We start from the raw sequence: 21,918 nt of genomic DNA on the forward strand, positions 1-21,918 counted from the left end.
CCTGATTTAGTCTTTCTGGGGTAGCAACAGTATTAACTAAGAGTGACCATACCATGAAAAACAGCATTAATTTTCTTTAGGTCTTTGATCAATTTTGAATTAATTTTTGTTTATGGTGATGAATAGTGAGTGGTCAGGTTCTTTTTTTGCAGGTTCTTTTTTGGCTATCCAATTTTCCAAGAACCATTTATTAAATGGACTTTCTTTCTTCAATTGTATGTTTGTGACTCCTTTGTCAAAAATTATTTCTATATATACAGCCTGTGCTTATTTCTGGGATCTCAAATTCTTTTCCATTTATTTTTTATCTTTTTTTTTGTTCAAATACAGTTGTCTCCATTTTCCTGCTACCATTTCCCCTGCCCCAACAACTGCCACCCTCAATCCTTCCTCCATTTGGCTTCGCCCATGAGTTCTTTACACATATACAGTATCATAATGTTTTGATTACTATAGCTCTGCAGTATAGTTTGAAATCAAGAACTGTTTTTTTCTTTAAGCTATATTTTGTTTTAGAGTTACATTGGTTATTTGGGGTCTTTTGTTGTTCCATACATATTTTAGAAACTTTTTTTAGTACAGTAAAAAAAAATCACTGAAATCTTGATATAAATTGCACTGAATCTATAAATGGCTTTGGGTAGTATGGACATTTAATATCAATTATTCCAATTCATGAACACAGGATATGTTTCGATTAGTTTTTCTTCTTCAATTTATTTTATCAATGTCTTAAGAGTTTTCAATGTACAGATCTTTCATCCCCTTAGTTAAATTAATTCTTAAGTATTTTTAATGCCATTAAAAATAAAATTTTCTTTATTTCTTAAGGAAATTCATTGTCAGTGTATAGAAACACAATCAAGTTCTGCATGTTGATTTTATATCCTGTAAATTTACTGATTTCAATGTTAATTGTAATAGTTTTTTTTTGTGGAGTCTTTATAAAAGATTATGTAATCTGTAAACAGAAAAAATTTTATTTCTTTCTTTTTAAATGGAATATCTTTCCTGTCTAATTGAACTGACTAGAATTTTCAGTAGTCTGCTGAATAAGAGTAATGACAGTGGACACCCTTGTTTTGTTCCTGATCTTACAGGAAAAGCTGCCAACCTTTTTACCATTGAGTATGGTGTTATCTATATGCTGGTAATATATGCTCTTTATTATTTTAGCATTCATTCTTTGTGTTCCCAAATTGCTGAGTTTTTATCATGAATGGATGTTGAGTTTTTGTCAAATGCTTTTTATGAACTTATTAAGATGATCATATGATTTTATCTTTTATTTTATTAATGTGGCATATATGTATTGATTTACATACACAGAACAATTCTTATATCCTAAGGCTAAATCTCACTTTATCATAATATATGATCTTTAACATGGTATTGAGTTTGGTTAGATAATTTTTTGTGGAGAATTTTTACATTTGTATTTATCAGGGATATTGTTCTGTATCAGAGTAATACTGACCTAATTTTATTTTTTGTAAGAGTTTGAGAAAGATTCGTGTTAGTTCTTTAAATATTTGGTAGAATTCACCAGTAAAATGATCTGATTCTGGAAATATATTTATTAAGAGGTTTTTTAACTATTGACTCAATCCCCTTATCTTTTGGGGTTTTTTGTTCAGATTTCTTAATTTCTTTATGATTTAGTGTTGTGCAGTTGTATATTTCTAGGAATTTATTCATTTTTTCTAGATTATTAAATTTATGTTCACTTATTCACAGTAGTCTCTTATATTTCTATTTGTTCAGTATAAGATGACATATCTAATGTTTCATTCATAATTTATTTGCATCATCTTTTTTTTCAGGTTGGTCTCACTAAAATTTGTCAATATTGCTTAACCTTGTCAAGGAACCAAATCTTAGTTTTGTTAATCATTTCTATTATTTTCCTATTCTCCATTTCATTTATTTCTGCTCTGATCTATTATTTCTTCCCTTCTCCTAATTTTGGTCTTTCACACTTTCAAGTTTTCTGAGGTACAAAGTTTGTTTAATTGAGATATTTCTTTCTCCTTGATGTATGTATTTATCTCTACAGACTTTCCTCTTAGAACTGCTTTTGTTGCATCCTATACATTTTATAATGCTTTGTCTCTGTTTTCACTTGTGTTAAGATATATTTACTTTTTCTTTGATTTTTGTCATTGATCCATCAGTTCTTCATTAGTTTGTTGTTTAACTTTTATATATTTATGGATTTTTTGGCTTTTCTTGTTATTTACTTTTACTTCACACCACTGTGATAAAAAATACACTCAATATAATTTTTCTTGACTTTGCTGACTTTGTTTAGGGGACATGAAATGTACTAGAAAATGTCCATGTCTGCTTTGGAGAATTATATATTATACTTCTATTGGATAGAATGTGTTCTGTATGACTATTAACATTATTAGGTTTATAGTTTCGTTCAAAACGGTTGTTTCCTTCTTGATTCTCTGAATTGATCTATTCCTTATTGTGAGTAGGGTATTAAAGTCCCCAAGTAGAATCACATTGCTATTCATTTATCCTTTTAATAGTTTTAGCATTTACTTTAGCTATTTAGATGCTCCAAATTTAAATGCAAATTACAAATGTTATACCTTCTTGATGGATTGATCCTTTTATTATTATAGCCTGTCTTTGTCTTTTTGACTAAATTTCTAAACTATATTTTGTCTGATATAAGGATAACTATCCCTGCTATCTTTTGTTTTCCTATTGATTAAAATATTTTCCCACTCCTTTGCTCTCAGTCTATGTGTGTTCTTCAAACTTAATTGAGTCTTAATTAAATAGTTTTAATTTTCTTCTGTGTGGGTTAATAATTACTGTTTTTTCAAAAATTATTAAGTTTTTTAACTAGGTAAAATGTTTTACAAATAAATAAAATGTTAATTATGAGTACTAACTCAAGAATGATGAGTGAAAATGACCTTGATTAGTGTAGCTCAAGGGATTGAACTCAGGCCTGGAAACCCTAGGGCCCCTGGTTCGATTCCCAGTCAGGGCACGTGCCTGAGTTGCAGCCCAGGTCCCCATTAGGGGATGCACAAGACACATATTAATGTTTCTCTTGCTCTTTTTCTCCCTTCCTTCCTCTCTCTAAAAAAATAAATAAATAGAAATTTAAAAAAAGAATGATGAGTGAAAATAAATGACAATGTAAATGTGGTGTCAGAAAAACAATCAAACTTCAGATTTATAAGATTTTATACTTCCTATTTTTAGTGAAAATATTAGTTCTGTCAATCAATTAACACACTTGCACCAGTACTACTTCTACTTAAGAGTAAAGAAGAAACAATGATAAAGTAAAAGATGATGACATTTCAATCTTAAGTATATAGATTTATATTCTAGCCCTGTAAAGACTGAGGTATATAAACTTAAGAAAAGAATAAAGAACCTCATAACTGTCATCTTTTTATCTAATAGATAAAGTATAATATGAATAAATCTACTAAGGAATAGAATATAATATGACTAATTCTTTCAAGGCTGTTGAAAATTCACATGAAAAAAATTAAAGAAAATAATATTTTTGAACCCATTTGAACAATGATAAAGTGTATATGTATATGTATGTATGCACACATGTATATGTTAAAATGGTATTTCTCTCCCAAATACATGCACAGGGAGAAAGAGAGGTGGGATTTGAGAAGAGAGAGAGAGAAAGAGAGAGATGAGGTATCCCTTATTCCTATTTTAAATATCTTCATTATATAAAAGAAAATATTTCTACATATTATTGTACAGTTCCCAAAAATTAGTAATTGCTTAAAATGAATATAAATAGAGTCATTTTCAAATAGACATTGCAATGATAGGTATAGGCCATGATTTAGGGAGAGTTTCTTTGAGAGAGAGTTTAAGATGCTTAATACAGCGTGAGAAGCTGGTTATCTAAAATATACCATTTCTTGCCTCAGAAATGAAGCTGTTAAAATAAGAACTAATCATCCAGTGTTTTTTTTTTATTTTTTTCATACTGTCCTTCAAAATTGATTGCCCCTTATAAAAAAGAAAACCCTTGAGAAAAGCATCATCAAACACATTCAGCATGTGATATGTTAAATCAGGGTAATAAGTTTGTTATGAATAGGTATTTTGTGTCAAATAAAAGTCACAGAATGTCGGTGCTGAAAAATTCGCTCCTTTCTAATATAACACATACTGACATGTGATATAAGAAATAAATTACTTTTCTTTTTATGAACAAATTTCTAGATTTTCTTGCTTGTTTTTACTGTCATTGTGAAACTAGCTCATCATTGTCTTAATTTCTCTACTTTCTTACCAAATTTATGCTCTTAAATGCTTATTGAAATTCAAAGTTAAGTTTTCTAATATGTAACACTGTTCAAGGAAAACTCTATGAATTTCTGGTCAATTTAACACATAATTTTCCACATAAATATCATTTCATGATTAATGGTTTAACATTATTCACAATATGACATTTGTTTCTTGGGAATATTGTCTACAAATATGATTGTCTCAATAAACTAGAATGAATAAAAAATAAAACTAATAAATACAAAGAATAATGCTATATTTTCATGATTTCTCTTTTTCCTTGGCTGCTAAAAAGCTTAGAGCTATTTAAAGATGAGGTTTTCGTTTTCTTGTTCAAAAGCCTCTACCCTTTCATCTCACTATTTTACTTTATTCATGTTTTATTAACCTGCATTAAAGGTTATATTGTACTTCACATTTCTTATTGTTGTTGTGGAGCATGGGGATGTGTCTGAATTTTCATGTGAACACACAAGTCATAAATGAGAGGTCAGATTCGGAAATAGACCTGCATCGTATAACTTCTGCATATGGTCTAGTGAAATAAACTGCTCCTAACATACAGGTTTGAAATCAATGGCAATTCAGTGGTATTGCCATAATTTGTAAATGGTAACAAGACCTTCAATTGCCCATCCCAAATAACTGCCTGCAAATCCAGGCTGTCTTAAGTCAGGATACCTTCAGACTCCTCATTCAAGATAGGGTGGTATGATAACAGATATATTATTTTGACTTATCTTGAAGCCTATTGTGTGAGGGACTTTTCTTTTAATTCAGAAAAGTCAGAAACCTGTTTTGTCTCCAAGTAATGTTCAAACTAGCCACATGAGCACCATCACACCACAGTGAGCAGGAACCAACATAATTCCTGTCATTTTGCCTTGAATCTATCACCATTAGTCAGTACCTAGTTCATACTGCTCCATCTCCCCCTGAGCTGCTAGAGAATGTATGAAGTTTTGTTTCTCAGTGGATTCCGTCCTCCTGAGTATGCCAGACAAAAATGAGGGTTGTATATCTTCAGTGCAGCTGCCTCTGATTTTCTTAGTTTAAAACACGTACCCACAAACCAAACAATACAAAACAAACAAATCCTAAAAGATGACTTTTAAACTGAGGTGTTTCGGGTCCTCTGTTTGGTTTGGTTTGAAGGGAAGAGATGACTCTATAGATTTCTATCATAACATTCTATTTTGATAAATTTATTTTGTGCAGTCATAAATTCCAATATAGTATACCTTATATTTATCTCAAAAAATAAACAAATCATGTAAGACACAATGTTCACTGACAGTGAAGATTAGTGGATGCCATTAGAAAAACTGAAATTCTAAGTTTTAGTATAAAAGTTACAAGGTTAATGCTCTTGGTAACCTTGAGACTTAAAAAAATTATAGAAATGTACTCTTTGTTGTCATTCAATATAATGAAGTAATGTTTTTTTCTGATTGTTTCTAATCTTTAGCAGTTGATTCCAGTTAGTTATATGGTCATTTATTAATTAACAGAGACAGACTTTAACTTTGTGTATCCACTAAGAAATCGTATTGTGAATCCAGATAGAAGGTTATGACTTCAGACAATTAGAATGAAGTTTAAATGGTGTAGTAATTGCATTAAAGGAAATGTCAGACGTTACTGACTCCTTGTGCCTCATGACTCAGCTGTGCTTCCCTCTGCCAAATTTGTGAAGAACTTGCTCACTGGAAACTCAGAGAAGCAGAAATTATTTTCAAGTATGCTCTAAACAGAATATGTAACCTTGCTCCATGTCCAGAGCTTAAAATTGTCTTATTGGTTTATTTCATCCTAAAACCTCAGTAGAGTACCCTGTATTTAAAATTAGTGATGGCTTAAGCGTGACTTGAAATTATTTAAATGTAATTAATTTAATTGTGGGTATAACCAGTGATCAATTCAGTTTTTTAAAATAATAAAGATTACCATAGATGTATCATCTTGTTAGAAGATATGCCCTAATTACATTAAAATATTAATTTAAAATTTAAATATTAACAAATTCAAATAGTACCTTGGCATTTCATTGTACTAATCCTACTGGGACATACATGTTTTAGGTAGTGCGGCTGATCATTTATACCACAGTTACTTTTGATTAAAAAAATTATAGCTCAGCAAACAGAAGACTGTAGACTATAGTTATCGATTGAGAAGTGAGGCAAAGCCCAAAACATTTTATATAGGCATTTTGAATATAAAAATGGTGACAGATGGTACAGAAAGACAAGTCAAAATAATAAAATATATAAAATATGAAATAAAAGGTGTGTCCTGTAAACTTGTTTTTAATTGGTGGTTTTAGAATTTAGGTGTGTATTTTATAAGCCAAAGTATATACAGAAATATTGCAGTAAGGTATTTATTATTTCTTTTTACTTTGTTTTTCTAGGATGCCTGCACAAGAAATTCTTGTTGGTTTCTGAAGAATATTTGCTTAATTTATCTGTACCCCTGCTACTGTGGATCCATCAGCCATGATATTTGCCAGGCAGAAGTTCCTCATTCTCTTCAACTTAAATATGTATGGCAATTGGGATTTACAGGTAATAAAATATTATTTTTTATTTTTATTTGCTTGAACCACTTTAACATTTACATGAATTTAATAGGCTTATTCTCTGATTTGTTCCCTTAACAAACACATGCTTAGCACCTACTACATCTCAGAAATTCCACTTGTCTCAAGATCTATAGGATGAGGCAAAAGTAGGCTTACAGTTCTTTTATGAAAATAAAATACAATAGTTAATAAATAATAATACAAGAATAAACCCTGTGTTTTGTGTACCCACAACTATAAACTTACTTTTGCCTTACCCTGGGCAATTGTGAAGAAAACTAGAACTATTCCCTACTCTCATGGATCTATTTTTTAAGAGGGACATTGTTGGTCAAATACAGTGATAAAGATATAATTGTAAATTGAAGTAAAAATGTTCCTACAGAAGGAGATCCTCCCATGACTGCTTGTGAGTAAAGAAATTTTTTTAGGAAGAAAGGAAGGAAGGAAGGAAGGAAGGAAGGAAGGAAGGAAGGAAGGAAGGAAGGAAGGAAGGAAGGAAGGAAGGAAGGAAGGAAGGAAGGAAGGAAGGAAGGAAGGAAGGAAGGAAGGAAGGAAGGAAGGAAGGAGAAATTGGGAGAGTAAGTTGGAAGGTCAGATAAGGTTTCCATGATAAAATGACCTTTGAATAGAGATTTGGAGAATAAGGCCAAGGTAGAGGAGTGGGAGAAATGAGGAAATTAAACTTTGTGTGTGTGTGCGCGTGTTTGTGCATGTGTGTGTGTATTTAAACGATACGAAGTTTCAGTTATGCAAGTTACATAAGTTTTGGGAATGTACTGTATAACATGGGCCTATGATTAATACTGTGCTATATAAGCCAGGCAGTGAAAGGCAAATACCATATGATCTCACCTTTAGGTGGAACCTAATCAACAAAACAAACAAGCAGAATATAACCAGAGACATTGAAATAAAAAACAAACTGACAGTAACGGGGGGGGGGGTAGATGGGAGGGAATAATGGGGGGAAGAGGGGGAAGTGTTGTCAGGAACATGGGTAAAGGACACATGGACAAAACCAAAGGGGGCTGGGATCTAGGATAGGATGTGGAGATGGCTGGGGTCAGGGTTGTGGTGGGAGGAATATGGACACACGATACTTGAACAATAAAAAAATAAAACAAAAAATTGCTAAGGGGATAGACCTTATGTTTTATGCTTTTAAAACAAAAGAAAAATAATTAAAACAAACAAAGGAATCAAAAGGGTTGGGAAACATTTTTGGAGATGATAAATAATTTTTTGGTAATCATTGTGATTACATTTCATGGGCGAATACCTCTGTCTAAACCTTTCAAGTTGCATATATTCAACATCAACAATTTTCGTATATCAATCATATCTCCAATAGAACAAGTAGAAAAACAAAACAAACCAAAAATACAAAACCGAAGAGATGAATTCTCTGAAGGCCTGGCTAGAACTCGGAAGGCAAGAGTAAAAATAGAGCTTGGGGAAAGGGCAATGCTACAATTAAATGTTGGTTTAAATATTTATATTTTATTCTAAAATGAATATGAAATCATGGTAGAGTCTGACACATTTTTTAACAGATCGAGTGGAGAAATAGGCAGGCAAGGGTAGAAACCACATCGTCAGTGGTAATCATATCGTGAGACTCTGGGAGTCCTCGTTCATGAATTGTGTGTGGAGAGCCAGGGATTAGAGGTGTCAATAAGAATTCCAGTTGTTTGGCTTAGAACTTTAAATGAAATAATTCTCATACATATTTATTAAATATATACTTTATTGTTTTATAATCTGGAAGTTCTTATTTTCAAAATCAATTTTGATAAGCATAATTTTCTGGTCTTTGCTTACACTTTGAATACTCTTATTTAGCTTATGCAAATTAATCCACATTCTTAAAAATGTATGGTACTCCAATTTTAATTCTGTCAGAGAATATTTCCTCTGTCAGTGATAGTTTGGCATTACAGCTTATCAACAATCAGTAAATTAAATGGTTTGATATGTCTGTTCTCAAATAATGGCTTATTATGTTCAACTGGCAGCAGCTGCACTTACAAGACTACTATTACATTAAAACAGTGTGGAAGTAATCTAACAGTCTTTTAAAGAGAAGGCATGATAATTTATTCCATCATGCTCATAAAATGGTATTCAGGAGAGTTAACAACCCCTAATGACAGAAATAGTTATTGGTTCATTAAGCAAATCACACAAGACCAAACGTGGTAGAAGAGAGCAATGGCTTGTTGATTACATTGTTAGTGATGAAAAAGAACTTCAGAGACAGTGTTACTACTCTTTCACAAATGACAGGAGCAAAACAAACAAGAACAGCTACGCTTAGGGAAATTACCTCAAACATCTGGTCTCAGGGACTATTTAGCAATTGTGTTAGCTCCATTGTTTTAAAATTTGGCCACATGCTACAGTCACCTGAGGAGCATTTAATGGTTTTTACCATGTGACCTCCAGTACAGAACAATCAATTGTAGTGAGGTGGACATGAGAGATCTGTGAAGTCTCCCCAAATGCTTTCAACGTGCAGATTGAGAAACATAATATACTCTTACCAGCCAAATCAGTTCACGGACTTTAGGGACAACATTATTTTTATGCTTGATTTCTATTTATCTCAAAGTAGGAATAATGTATGTATACATTTACTTAATGGTAAGCATTAAAATTCTTTGAGAACTAAAAATGGCTAAAGATAACATAGTCACAACAATAAAATAGTAAATGTATTTTTTAGGAAAAATAGGAGTAAATAGAGAATAAAATTGCTCATGAATAAATGATCTCTAAGCAAATAGAGTTAATTTTATGAATGACAGTAATATAAAAAAAATAATTCCTAGGAGATGGGGATAATATGAAGTCAAAATTGCTCATGGATAAATCAGCTTAGAGCAAGTATCATCAAAGTAATATAACCATATTTAGTCAACATAAGTTCATGAGTCTATGGTCAGACCTTAATAAACATAGCTAATTATTACAAAAATAAGAATTATGTGACCTTCATATCTGAGATTCTAAAGGATTTGGCTGTCCAAGCAAAAGAAGTCAGTGTAATACAGCTCAATAGTCAACAAATGTTTGAGTAGAGCCATCCACATGGTTTTTTAATGTTAATACAAAGACTCAGCACTGTAAACACTTTCAGTAGTGTTAAATTTAAAAAAAAAACAAACAGATTTTAGGATAAGTGAAAAAGGAAAGGAATATGTAAATAGAATGACACACTTTATGTAATTCTCATTTTTCTGGTTGTTTCTGTTGAGATCTTATTTTCATTTTTTTCATAAAATATCATTGAAGAGAAACATTAAAATCAAGCTGGTAAGTTTGCATGTGGTGCATTAATTTTATCAGCAGTAAAATAATTTTAATTAAGATAATTTTCTACCAACTAAATGAGTGACTCACACGCCCAATCAATTCTTGCCAATATGATTGCTCTACAAAAAGGGATGGTAATTAATTAGAAGCAGCCCCTTCAAGGACAGTTGGTCTAGAGTGCAGAACTTGAGAAAGAGCTGACATGCACTGTTTCTTTTCAATGTCATCATCTATGTTCATTATATGTACTATTAGGTTTGAAAAAGGAAGATCCTGATAGACTGGATAATGAGTTGTGAAATGAAATAAGAATATGAATTATAGTTAAGAAAAGACAAAATCATAGCAAAAAAAGAGTTAAGTTCTCTTTTAACACCTTTTTTTTGTTTAAAGCTTATGATTATTACAGTTTTCTTGACTAAATTAAACATACACATTTAAACATTTCATATGTGCCGGTGAACTTCTTTTCTAAATGAATAGTGATTGCTACATTTATGAATTATGTTGTAAACCAATATCATTTAAATTTTCTTTTTAAAAATAAAATGGTGGGTAATACTTTTGCTAGAAGATAGTATAAGGTATTAATTACAATTTATTCATTATAAATTACCTTTGAAATGTTATAATAATTGTGAGAGTAGAAACTCCCACACCCCCAAATCAATACTTTTATTAAAAGTATTTTTGTTTTTTTAAAAAATATTTTATTGCTATTCTATTACAGATGTCCCAATTTTTTCCTCTTTGCCCTCCTCTGCCCATCCCAACTCCGGCTTCCACCGTCAATCCCTGCACTGTTGTCTATGTCCATGGGTCACCCATACCTGTTCTTTGATTAGTCCCTTCCCCTTCTTTCTACCCTCTTCATCCCTACTCCCACCTCCTCTGGCCACAGTCAGTCTGTTTCTTGTTGCCATGCCTCTGGTTCTGTTTTGCTCCCTAGTTTATTTTGTTTATTAAACAAAAGTATTTTTCTTACAATACTGCTGCACTTTGAAGTCTTCTTTTGTTAATACCATCTATTATTTTTCTATCTCTTTAGAACATAAGGGCCTAACTTCAAGGTTAAAAAACATTGAGTTTAGAAGAAAAGTTTTAAAGTGTATATTAGTTTTTTACACTCTACACATAATAATGTTTTCAAATATTTTTCCAGTAACAAAATTTTGTTGATATACTAAATGGAAATGAATTGCTTTTATATATAGATAAGAACAAATTAAATGACATAATGGAAACAAAAAAAAATCATAAAAATAGCAGTTCAGTTACAATATTATAATGCTTGGGACTCAAATGAACAAACACATATAAGTTCTAAATTGGGAAAACTTCATTGCCACTGTATAGTTACAAATACAAAAAATCTGAAAAAATTCTTAAGATAAACCATGCTGTCTGAGAAAAGATGTATTAAAAATTTACCATCTCCATATTATTACATATATTTATTAAGATTTTAATAAAATACTGGGTCCTGGCTGGCATAGCTCAGTGGATTGAGTGCGGGCTGCAAACCAAAGGGTTGCTGGTTCGATTCCCAGTCAGAGCACATGCCAGGGCTGCAGGCCAGGTCCCTAGTGGGGGCCATGTGAGAGGCAACCACACATTGATATTTCTCACTCTCTCTTCCTCCCTTCCCCTCTCTAAAAAATAAAAATAAAATAAAATCTTGAAAAAAAAGAATACAACACTTAAAAAAAAGATTTTAATAAAATAACAGGAGTGCCTTTATGCTTGTTTTTATTGTCTACATAGAAAATTAAATAAAATAACACAAGGTATATTCAAAAAGTGCACTGTGTGGGTACATGAGATAGAGTTTAGCTTTAATAGATACTAAAGTATATTATATAGCTTCAATAATGAAAAACCTGGTACTTGCAATCATAATCCAAAATATGCAAAATGCAAAGTTCAAAACCAAATCTAAATCATGAAGAAAGTATTCAGGTGACAGAATTGCCATCTCAATCATTAGAGAAAATAGGAACTATTCAATACTTGATGTCAATAATCATCTGTAAAGTCAGATTTGTATCTTACAACATACTCTAAGTTAAATTCATATTAAATAAAAGTCTCAAATATACAAAAGTTTTAAAGATTAAAAATTATCAGAAAAATGTTATAGAATTGCTATATAAATTTGAATTGAGAAGACCTTTATAACTTTTAATAAAAAATTAGATATCAGAAAGAAAAGATTTGTCATTTAACTGCAAGAGACACAAAAATGTCTGCTAGTAAAAGATGTCACAGAAGCCATCAAACAGCAAAAGAAAACTACAGAGTGAACGGAAGGTATTTCTAGATATATGAGAAAATGCTCAGCTTTACTCATCATGAGAGTAAAGAAAAAAATTTAAATCATAAATATATCATCTTTTATGAGTCTGGCAAAAAATTGAGAGTTTGAAAACTTGATGATTTTATCCATTGAAGGCACAATGTAACCTCCCTCTAATATCTGAGCAGGGCAATATTACAAATGTATATACTGTTTGACCTAGATTTTCCATCACACGTGCTTACCATCTGCATGCTGAGTAATATACATACAACATTACACATGGTATCTTTGGTTATTTGAACAAAAGAATAAACTCAGATGTACAAATGATTGTGGAATACTGACACTATTGATAGGGCAATCAATGCCCTATCAATAGTGTCAGTATTCCGTAGCCATATGTCATGTGCCATGCATGCCATATATCATATATCACATCATCCATCATGTGTGATACCATGTGTGGTATATGTGTGGTGAGTATATGTGTGGAAAATTGTGTACATATATGTATATGTATATGTTATACCACATATGGTTACATATGTATGGTATTATGCCTATGATACCATAGAATCCCTTTATCATTCCCTTTATCATATGTATGACATCATGCATATGATAAAGGGAAAAGTAAGGGAAGGCATGAAATAATGTAGAATCACATGCAATAAGCTGCCTTTTAATTATTTATACTCAACTTGTGATTATCTCTCTGAAAGGCTCTTTCTATGTTTTTTGCCCTAGTGTTCTAAAATATCACTCTGTTGGGATGTTCAGGGATTACATTTAATTTTTAAATTCAGGTGGGTTATTGATATATAACACTATGGGAGCCTCAGATATGCAATAATATGATTATATATAAGTAAATATAGAAATGATTAGTATGTCAAATGATTAGTTAGTATATAAAATGATTACCACAGTAATTGTAATTAAAATAACCACTGCTTTTCAGCTTTTAAAAGTATTAAAAATATGTTTTCATTATTATCTTCCCTTGCATAATCTCTATGGGTTAAAGAATTTTTAATACCTCTTTTTGAGGCTCTGGGAGGAAGGGTCAATAATATGTCAGTTAAAGTCAAATGTTTAATCACATACATTATTATGAACAAAGTCATAAATAGGTCAAATTTAATAAAATAAATAAATTCTTAGAAAATTATATTTGGCAAACTGATTCAATGATGAATATAAAATTTGAATCATCCTATAAGCTCTAAAATCACTGAATAATATACTTTTAATAATCTTTCAAGGAAGAAAAAACACTGAAAATATATAGTTTTCTATCCAAGTTCTTCCAGATATTCAACAAAGAATTAAATATAATACAACTTGAATTCCTCCAGAAAACAGAGAAACATTCATCAATCAATTATATAAAACTGGTATACTATATTTAAATTATTTTCTCTGATCGCATTGAAGATGTAATTTTTATCAATATTAAATTTAATGATAATTTATTTCCTTTGTTCTCATTTATAATAGTTTCATACACTGATTAGTTTCTTACCAATATAGTAATAATTTTCTATACTTTTAAGATTTTAAGGAGATGGATTACATTGGTCAGGTTGAAAAGGTTTGGAACATTATGTATGGCTTCCTAGCTTCTTCCTTTATTTTCAGAGTGATATGTGAGATTTCTAAACAAGGTCTGAGCACAGCAGGGAGAGTTCAGCTTAAAACCATCTCTACTTTACAATTCAGTTGTAAGTTGCATAGCTCATATGGTATTCTCAGGAAGTCATGCTTCACGAACCATAGATTTTAGGTTTGTTAATCATAAACTATTCTAAAATAGAGGTATTAACTATAGGATTCTGAGGATGAATAATATCTCCCTACAAAATATCATTTTTCTAGGATGTTTATTTGTGTTTAGTTATCAGGTCTCCTATGCTCTTTAATCACCTGTAATATTACATCCATTAATGAAAGATAATAGGTCCTCAGTTCAGCTTAATTAGCTCACTATACCCAGAATTCTGGGATTTCCATTTGATTTTGTGTTTTTACATTTCCAAGGTTTTCACTCTCTAATTTATTTTCTGTCTAACAATTATATTCATATTTCTCTATAGATATTTCAACACATTTATCATAGATATAGTTTTCATGAAATGAAATAATTCTAAGTTAAGATCATCTGTATGTCTACCAAATTTCCTCTTGAATATAGGTCATATTCTTCTGCTTTTTCGCATTATTATTTTTATTGTATCACAAATATATCTAATATTATAGTGTGAAGTAGGTAAATTATATATTATATATATATGCATATGCATATCTGTGTCTATACCTGCACATACTCACAAACACATATTCCCTTCCTTTATTTCTTCCTGTGAGAAAATGAGGATGAGGTCCTGATTGTTTTTATTTCTTTTTGTTTTTAACATTTAAAAAATATTGATTTTTAAAGAGAGAGAAAGAGAGAGAGATTTTTGTTGTTCCACTTATTTACGCATTCATTGGTTGCTTCTTATATGTGCCCTGCCTGGGAATCAAACCTGCAGCCTTGGCATATCAGGACAGTGATCTAACCAACTGAGGCCCAAACCAGTTAGGCCTGATTATCTTTCTATTGCAAATATTTTAAAGAATTTTTATATTTATTTTGAAGTGGTCCCTACCTATACAAGTATAATATACAAAAGGGTATTTTTATAAAATATATTGTTTATGGTTATTACATTATTTTAATTATTAATTGAAAATTTATTTGACATTTCATTATTTTTTTAAAAAATGGATTGGTCTGGATGCTTGGTCTTGTTCTGATGCTTTATTTCTCAGGCTATTTTTACAATGAAAGGACTGGGCATGATTCTATTTTATGTCTCTTTCATATTTAGTAGCTGTAGATGTAGAACCTAATTTTGTGATAGGTGCTGTCAAAATAATCTTATCAGGTAATTTGACAACTGTCTTTAGTAATTCTATATGAGTTCAATCTTGCGAGAAGTTATTTTTAATCTCTTTGAAAGTATTCGAAGGTGAAAAATATGAAGTGACTATTGATGCTTACTCCTTTCATGCTGAAAATTGTACTGATGATGCAGTCTACATGAACAAATCTGAAGACCTTGGTTACCTACATTTGTTTCAATGTGAAGAGCCAAAGGAGGTAGGTAAATATATGTTCTAGTTTTTCATATTCCTATTTAACTCCTAATTGTCTAATTTGAAAAAAATGTTAGAAATGTTAAGTTTACAAATTCAAGGTTCAACATATACATAGTTTAAATAGAACTTCATAAACAAATTTTCAACAAACTGCTTGGAAACCTTTTTTACTTGTTAGATTTGTAATTTAGAAAGGTAATGAAGAGTATTAACAATTATCTTATTTCTAGTCTTTTTGGGTCCTATTCATGTTATAATTTGCTGACTAAATAAAGCCTCTCAGACATAGTTGTAATTATGCCATCTTTTTGTTTACAGGTCGTAAAAACTGCCATTGTCTTTTTGGATATATTTAAATCTCTGGAAGATTTCTAATACTGTGCAATTTTACCACTAACAGTCATCAGGCCTAGTGCAAGAATACAGAGTTGTCTTTTTTTTTCCCCATCTAACCTTCATCTTGTACACATTAGGGCAATAATTTAAACAAATAAATATAAGAAACAAAAACTTTAGGATATTTATTTTAAATAAATAATGAATAGTTTGTCAAAATTATTCAAGATTTTCTCAAACAGTTTAGAGTGTTAGCAGAATATTTGTAATTTCTCTTCTCTGAACACAAACTCATTTGGTTAATTTATAGAAACCAAAGCATATTTTAATTTTATGTTTGCCATGTCATTCATGTGAAAATTTTAATAAGGATGCATTATGAGTCTTTATGAATAAAGATTCATTATAAATAAATTCATTAACATTAAGCCAGTTTTATTTTAAAAATACTGTTTGTTTTAAAATGAACCAACTTGAGAGGAATTACAAATATAGGCAGATTTCAAATTCCTCACAATTTTTAATTTCACATATGCCCTCAAATACATCTTTTACTACTTTTTAAAATTTATAAACATATATATGAAGTTTAATATACTTTGACATATATGCATTTAGCCAATGAAACATAAAACACTATGCACATAGATGACTAAAGATTTGACCTTTAGAATATACTTAACTTTATCAACATATTAAAGAACATTATATATTATATTAAAATTACCAGTTAAGTAACTGTATATTTTCTCATACAGCACAAGTGAGCAAATTTTATCTTGTATATATATCAATATACCTTTGTCTTATTTGAAAATAATTACCAACCTTAAAGAAAATAGCTTTGATTTTTTTACACTTGAGAAAACACAAAGGCAGAAATCTAATAGTGTTTTAGCTATTTTATATTTTCATAATCCCCCATTTTATATAACTTTTACATCTCTTATTTTAAGCAAAATAACCATAAATATGCATGTATCAATACAAACATAAATATACAGGTGTGGGCCAAAGTAGGTTTATATTGTTTGTATGGAAAATAATATAATAATTATTAAATAAAAATATGTTTTATATTTTATTTAAAAATGGATTTTGTTTCACATACAACTCTAAATGTACTATTGTCTACTACTACCCATCAATTAATTCTATTTGCATGCCTTAACTTTTTAATGTAAGAAAGAGGTAATTTTAAACTATAGTTATATACTAATATTTGTATATGTTTCTTAAAAATTGTTTAGTTGTTAAAAGATAATTTACTAATTCATTTTAATATCAGTGTTAGGTAGGTCTTAATATTAACCAAAGATTTGGAAATTAAAATTTACAGCATCGTGTTAAGTCCTTACAATGTGTAGTATTGTAATAGGTTAGAGCCAAGAGGGGGCCCCAAATAGGAATTTGGAATGGCGTCCAGAACTCAAGGTGTCCAGGAAATATTAGAAAGATATATAGGATGCCCTCACTCCTCCCCCACAGAGGTGTGAGTTGGGGAAAGGAATACATGGAGCAGGAACATGCAGAGATGTTTTGTACAGCCACAGCCTTGCAGCTAACCTCTGGCACAGTCAATTAACATATCCGTAACCTTTAACTGGTTTCACAGATATGTTAAATAGCTGTGGTCATGCTTTGAGCCAGGGGGATGGAAGTGACTTCCACCCAAGATGTAACTGGGGGGCAGCTCCCCCTGGTTACAGCACCTGCATGAGAGCTTTGAGATTAGCTCCATGACATGGGGCTGCACCTGCCCAGACGCACGATGGCAGCCCAGTAAACTTGGAATAATACAGGAATGCTGGCAGGTGCAACTGATTGTAGGAGGAGTTGGAAATTGGGGTACAAAGGAAGGTTGGCACAGGGATTTAAACCCAGACTCATCAGCCATGAGAGAGATAACCACATGGTTTTGGCAGAGTGGGGACCCTGGCAGCTTTGGTAAGAGTGAGGACCATGTGGCTTTGGGGTGCTCCCTTTTGCCATGTGGCTTAGGAAGCAGGGGAGACTTTGCCTGGAAGAAAAAAGGTGAAAGGACTCTTGCTGGTGGGCCATGAGAAGGTGCCAGGACTTTGGATTAACTGGATATCCTGGCAGTGACACAGCTGATGGTGCCCGGAGTCCGAATCAGGGACTTCTACTTCTTTTCCTGAGATACGGTACCCCAGACTAGGGCAGAGGGAGAAGGAGGGACTGTGTGCATCTGTGGGTATCCTAAAGGACTTTAATATTTTAATGAAGACATTAGGTCACTACTTTAAGTCTGAATAGCTTTAAATAAATATTTCCTTTCCTTTTCACAAATCTCTGGCATTGAGAGATATCTTTCCTGTGGTGGCAGACATAGCTAATCTAGTGTGTGGGGGGTCCTTTCAGTAATAGTATATCATACCCATTCTTGGCCCTGTTCTGTAACAGTATCATCAATAAAACATCCTAGTTCATCAGTGTAATTGAATCAATAAATTCACAAGATTAAAACCTTTTAAATTATGTCAATTATGAAAATGTCAATTATTTTACTTCATATTTTTAAAATCATTAACCTATAATAGAATAGTTATAATAGAATAACTATATAGAATAGTTCTTTCAAGGTTAAATTTAATAATTCTTATTTGCATAAAGAATACTTTTTTAAATTGGGAAATTACATAAGCTCTTTTTAATATAAGTGAATGCTTATGTTCAAATATTTTTTTTAAAAAATCAAGACTTTTAAGTGTATGCCAAAAATCTAGAGACTTAATTTTCTTTTTAGCTAGAAGACTAATTACTTTACCCATTCACATTTTCTGCTTTGCTAAGTTTTTAGAAAAATACAAACAGAAATAAAGCACAATCATTTTCCTTTTTCTTGTATTTTGGCTTCCCAAACAGTGGTCCTACATTATGCATCTAATGATAGAGAAAATATCATAATTTTTATACTTTCCCAAACAAAAAAATATTGAAAAAAATGAAGAAATGAGAGGGACTTAGTTCTAAGCAGATGTGAAATCATGAAAGTTGAAAGTTAATTATTTCCTTGTTACAGAAGAAGAGGCCCAAGGAGGGGCCAATATTTGGCCTACCAAGGGACGCCAAAAACTGCTACAGAACAACAGAGGCCCCTCCCAAGGACAGAATACTAAAATCTGCTGGGCTCTTCTGTCTGCCGCCAATTGGAAAGACATCTCTCAATGCCAGAGATTTGTGAAAAGGAAACAAAATGTTTATTTAGTGCTATTCAGGCCTAATGCCTCCACTAAAATATCAAAGTCCTTTAGGGTATACACCTACACCCACACAGCGCTCCCTTCTCCCACTGTCCCAACTCTGGGTACCGTAAATCAGGAAAAGAGCACATGTCTGTGTTGCAGGCCGCTGGCACCGTCAGCTGTGTCACTGTGCAGGATCTCGAGTTAATCCAAAGTACTGTGGTACCCTCTCATGGTCCACTGGCAAGAGTCCTTTGTACCCAGTTCCAGTCAAAGTCTCTCTTGCTTTTTCAGGCCCTGCAGCCAAAGGGGGCACCCCAAAGCTGCGTGGGCCTCTTCTACCAAAGCTGCAGGAGCCCGCACTCCACCAAAAGCATGTGGCTGTCTTCTTCACCTGGCTGCAGGGATCTCCATTCTGGCAAAGCTGCGTGGTTTTTCCCTTTCACCTGGGAAAGAGGGGGTCCACACCCTGCCAAAACCACGTGGCTCCCTCTTTCACCTCACCAACAGGGGGGTCCTCACTCTGCTGAAACCGCGTGGCTCTCTCTCATCTGGCCAAGCGGGGACCCTTCCTGTCTCGGAGCCAGTCTTTTCCAAGCTCCCACCCAGGCCATCTCGCTCAGGAGCGCAGCCCCTAGTTCCCATCTTGAGTCCTCCTAGTTCCATCCTCAGTCCCTGCTAGTTCCATCTTGAGTCCAAGCCCTTCTCACTCAGGAGAGCAGCCCCTAGTTACATCCTCCTGAGTCCAAACCCTTCTCACTCAGGAGCGCAGCCCCTAGTTACATTCTGAGTCCAAGACCTTCTCCCTCAGGAGTGCAGCTCCTAGTCTCCATCCTGAGTCCCTGCTAGTTCCATCCTGAGTCCCCCTAGTTCCCTCCTCAGTCCCTGCTACTCCATTCTCCCTTCTTCCTGGCCCCAAACTTGGCCACTGCTATTTAACATATCTATGAAACCAGTTAAAGGTTATAGATATGTTAAATAACCATTCCTCCAGAGGTTAGCTCCAAAAACTGTTGCTATGCAAGATAGCTCTCAATGGCCTGGCTCCATTCATCCCTTCCCCCTGGGGGGGGGGGGGCGGTGAGGACATCTTATATGTCTCTCCAATATTTCTATACACTTTGAATTCTGGACACCTTTCTAAATCTTTTTTGGGGGGCCCCCTGTCTGCACCCTGTATCAGTATCACCATGTAGGCAGGATCCCTCGTTAATCCAATCATGTGGCACCTTCTCACGGTCCCCTGGCAAGAGTTCTTTCTACCAAGTTCTAGCCAAAGTCTCTCCTGCTTTCCAGGCCCTGCGGCCAAAGGGGGCACCCCAAAGCCGCGTGGGCCTCTTCTACCAAAGCTGCAGGAGCCCACACTCCACCAAAAGCATGTGGCTTTCTTCTTCACCTGGCTGCAGGGACCTCCATTCTGGCAAAGCTGCATGGTTCTTCCCTTTTACCTGGGAAAGAGGGGGTCCGCACCCTGCCAAAACCACGTGGCTCCCTCTTTCACCTCACCAAGAGAGGGTCCTCACTCTGCTGAAACTGCGTGGCTCTCTCCCTTTCACCTGGGCAGTTCTCCCCTCATGTCCCGGAGCCAATCTTTTCCAAGCTCCCACACAGGCACTCCCACTCAGGAGTGCAGCCCCTAGTTACATCCTGGGTTGAAGCCACTCCCTTTTCCCTGGCTCAAAATTTGGCCACAGCTATTTACCATATCTATGAAACCAGTTAAAGGTTATAGATATGTTAAATAATCATCCCAGAGGTTAGCTGCAAAACTGTTGCTATGCAAAACAGCTCTCAATGGCCCTGGCTCTATTTGTCTCTTCCCCCTGGGGGTGGGGGTCGGGGCTGAGGACATCTTAATATTTCCTGGATACCCTGAACTCTGGCCCCCAACCCTAATCTTTTTTGGGGTCCCCCGGCTGCACCCTGTATCATCCTCACTGCAAAGTATAAAGTCTTAACTGCAGAAAATATTAGTTTTACAAACACACCCACCTGCCCAGAAAGAATACGTTATTAATGATACAGGGTGCAGCCAAGGGGGGGGGCCCAAAAAAAGATTTGGAATGGTGTCCAGAATTCAAAGTGTACAGGAATATTGGAGAGACATATAAGATGTTCTCATACCACCCCCCAGGGGGAAGAGACCAATAGAGCAGGGCCATTGAGAGCTCTTTTGCATAGCAATAGTTTTGCAGCTAACCTCTGGAATGATTATTTAACATATCTATAACCTTTAACTGGTTTCATAGATATGTTAAATAGCTGTGGCCAAATTTTGAGCCAGGGAGAAAGGAGTAGCTGGGACTCAGGATGTAACTAGGGGCTGCACCCTGAGTGAGAAGGCCTGCGAGAGAGCTTGGAAAAGATGGGCTCTGGGACATGAGGGGATAACTGCCCAGGTGAAAGGGAAAAACCATGCAGCTTTGCCAGAATGGAGATCCCTGCAGCCAGGTGAAGAAGACAGCCACATGCTTTTGGTGGAGTGCGGTCCCCTACAGCTTTGGTAGAAGAGGCCCATGTGGCTTTGGGGTGCCCCCTTTGGCCACATGTCCTGGAAAGCAGGAGAGACTTTGGCTAGAACTGGGTACAAAGAACTCTTGCCAGTGGACCATGAGAGGGTACCACAGTACTTTGGATTAACTCGAGATCCTGCCTGACATAGCTGATGGTGCAAGCGGCCTGAAATACACACGTGTGCTCTTTTCCTGATTTATGGTACCCAGAGTTGG

At 33.7% G+C, this 21,918-nt stretch overlaps 1 protein-coding gene across 1 annotated transcript in view; it reads left to right on the top strand.

Moving 5' to 3' along the window:
• The window catches only part of LOC119045428 (protein eyes shut homolog), a 179,743-nt gene that overhangs the window by 137,847 nt on the left and 19,978 nt on the right, over positions 1-21,918 (top strand). Inside the window, exons 6-7 of the mRNA XM_053665001.1 lie at positions 6,716-6,869; positions 15,509-15,648. Of these exons, the coding sequence (XP_053520976.1) occupies positions 6,716-6,869; positions 15,509-15,648 (294 nt within the window). The remainder of the gene's footprint in view (positions 1-6,715; positions 6,870-15,508; positions 15,649-21,918) is intronic.

Source organism: Artibeus jamaicensis, unplaced genomic scaffold, assembly GCF_021234435.1.
Source record: "Artibeus jamaicensis isolate MK-2021 breed Jamaican fruit bat unplaced genomic scaffold, CSHL_Jam_final contig_388, whole genome shotgun sequence".
Lineage (NCBI taxonomy): Eukaryota > Metazoa > Chordata > Mammalia > Chiroptera > Phyllostomidae > Artibeus > Artibeus jamaicensis.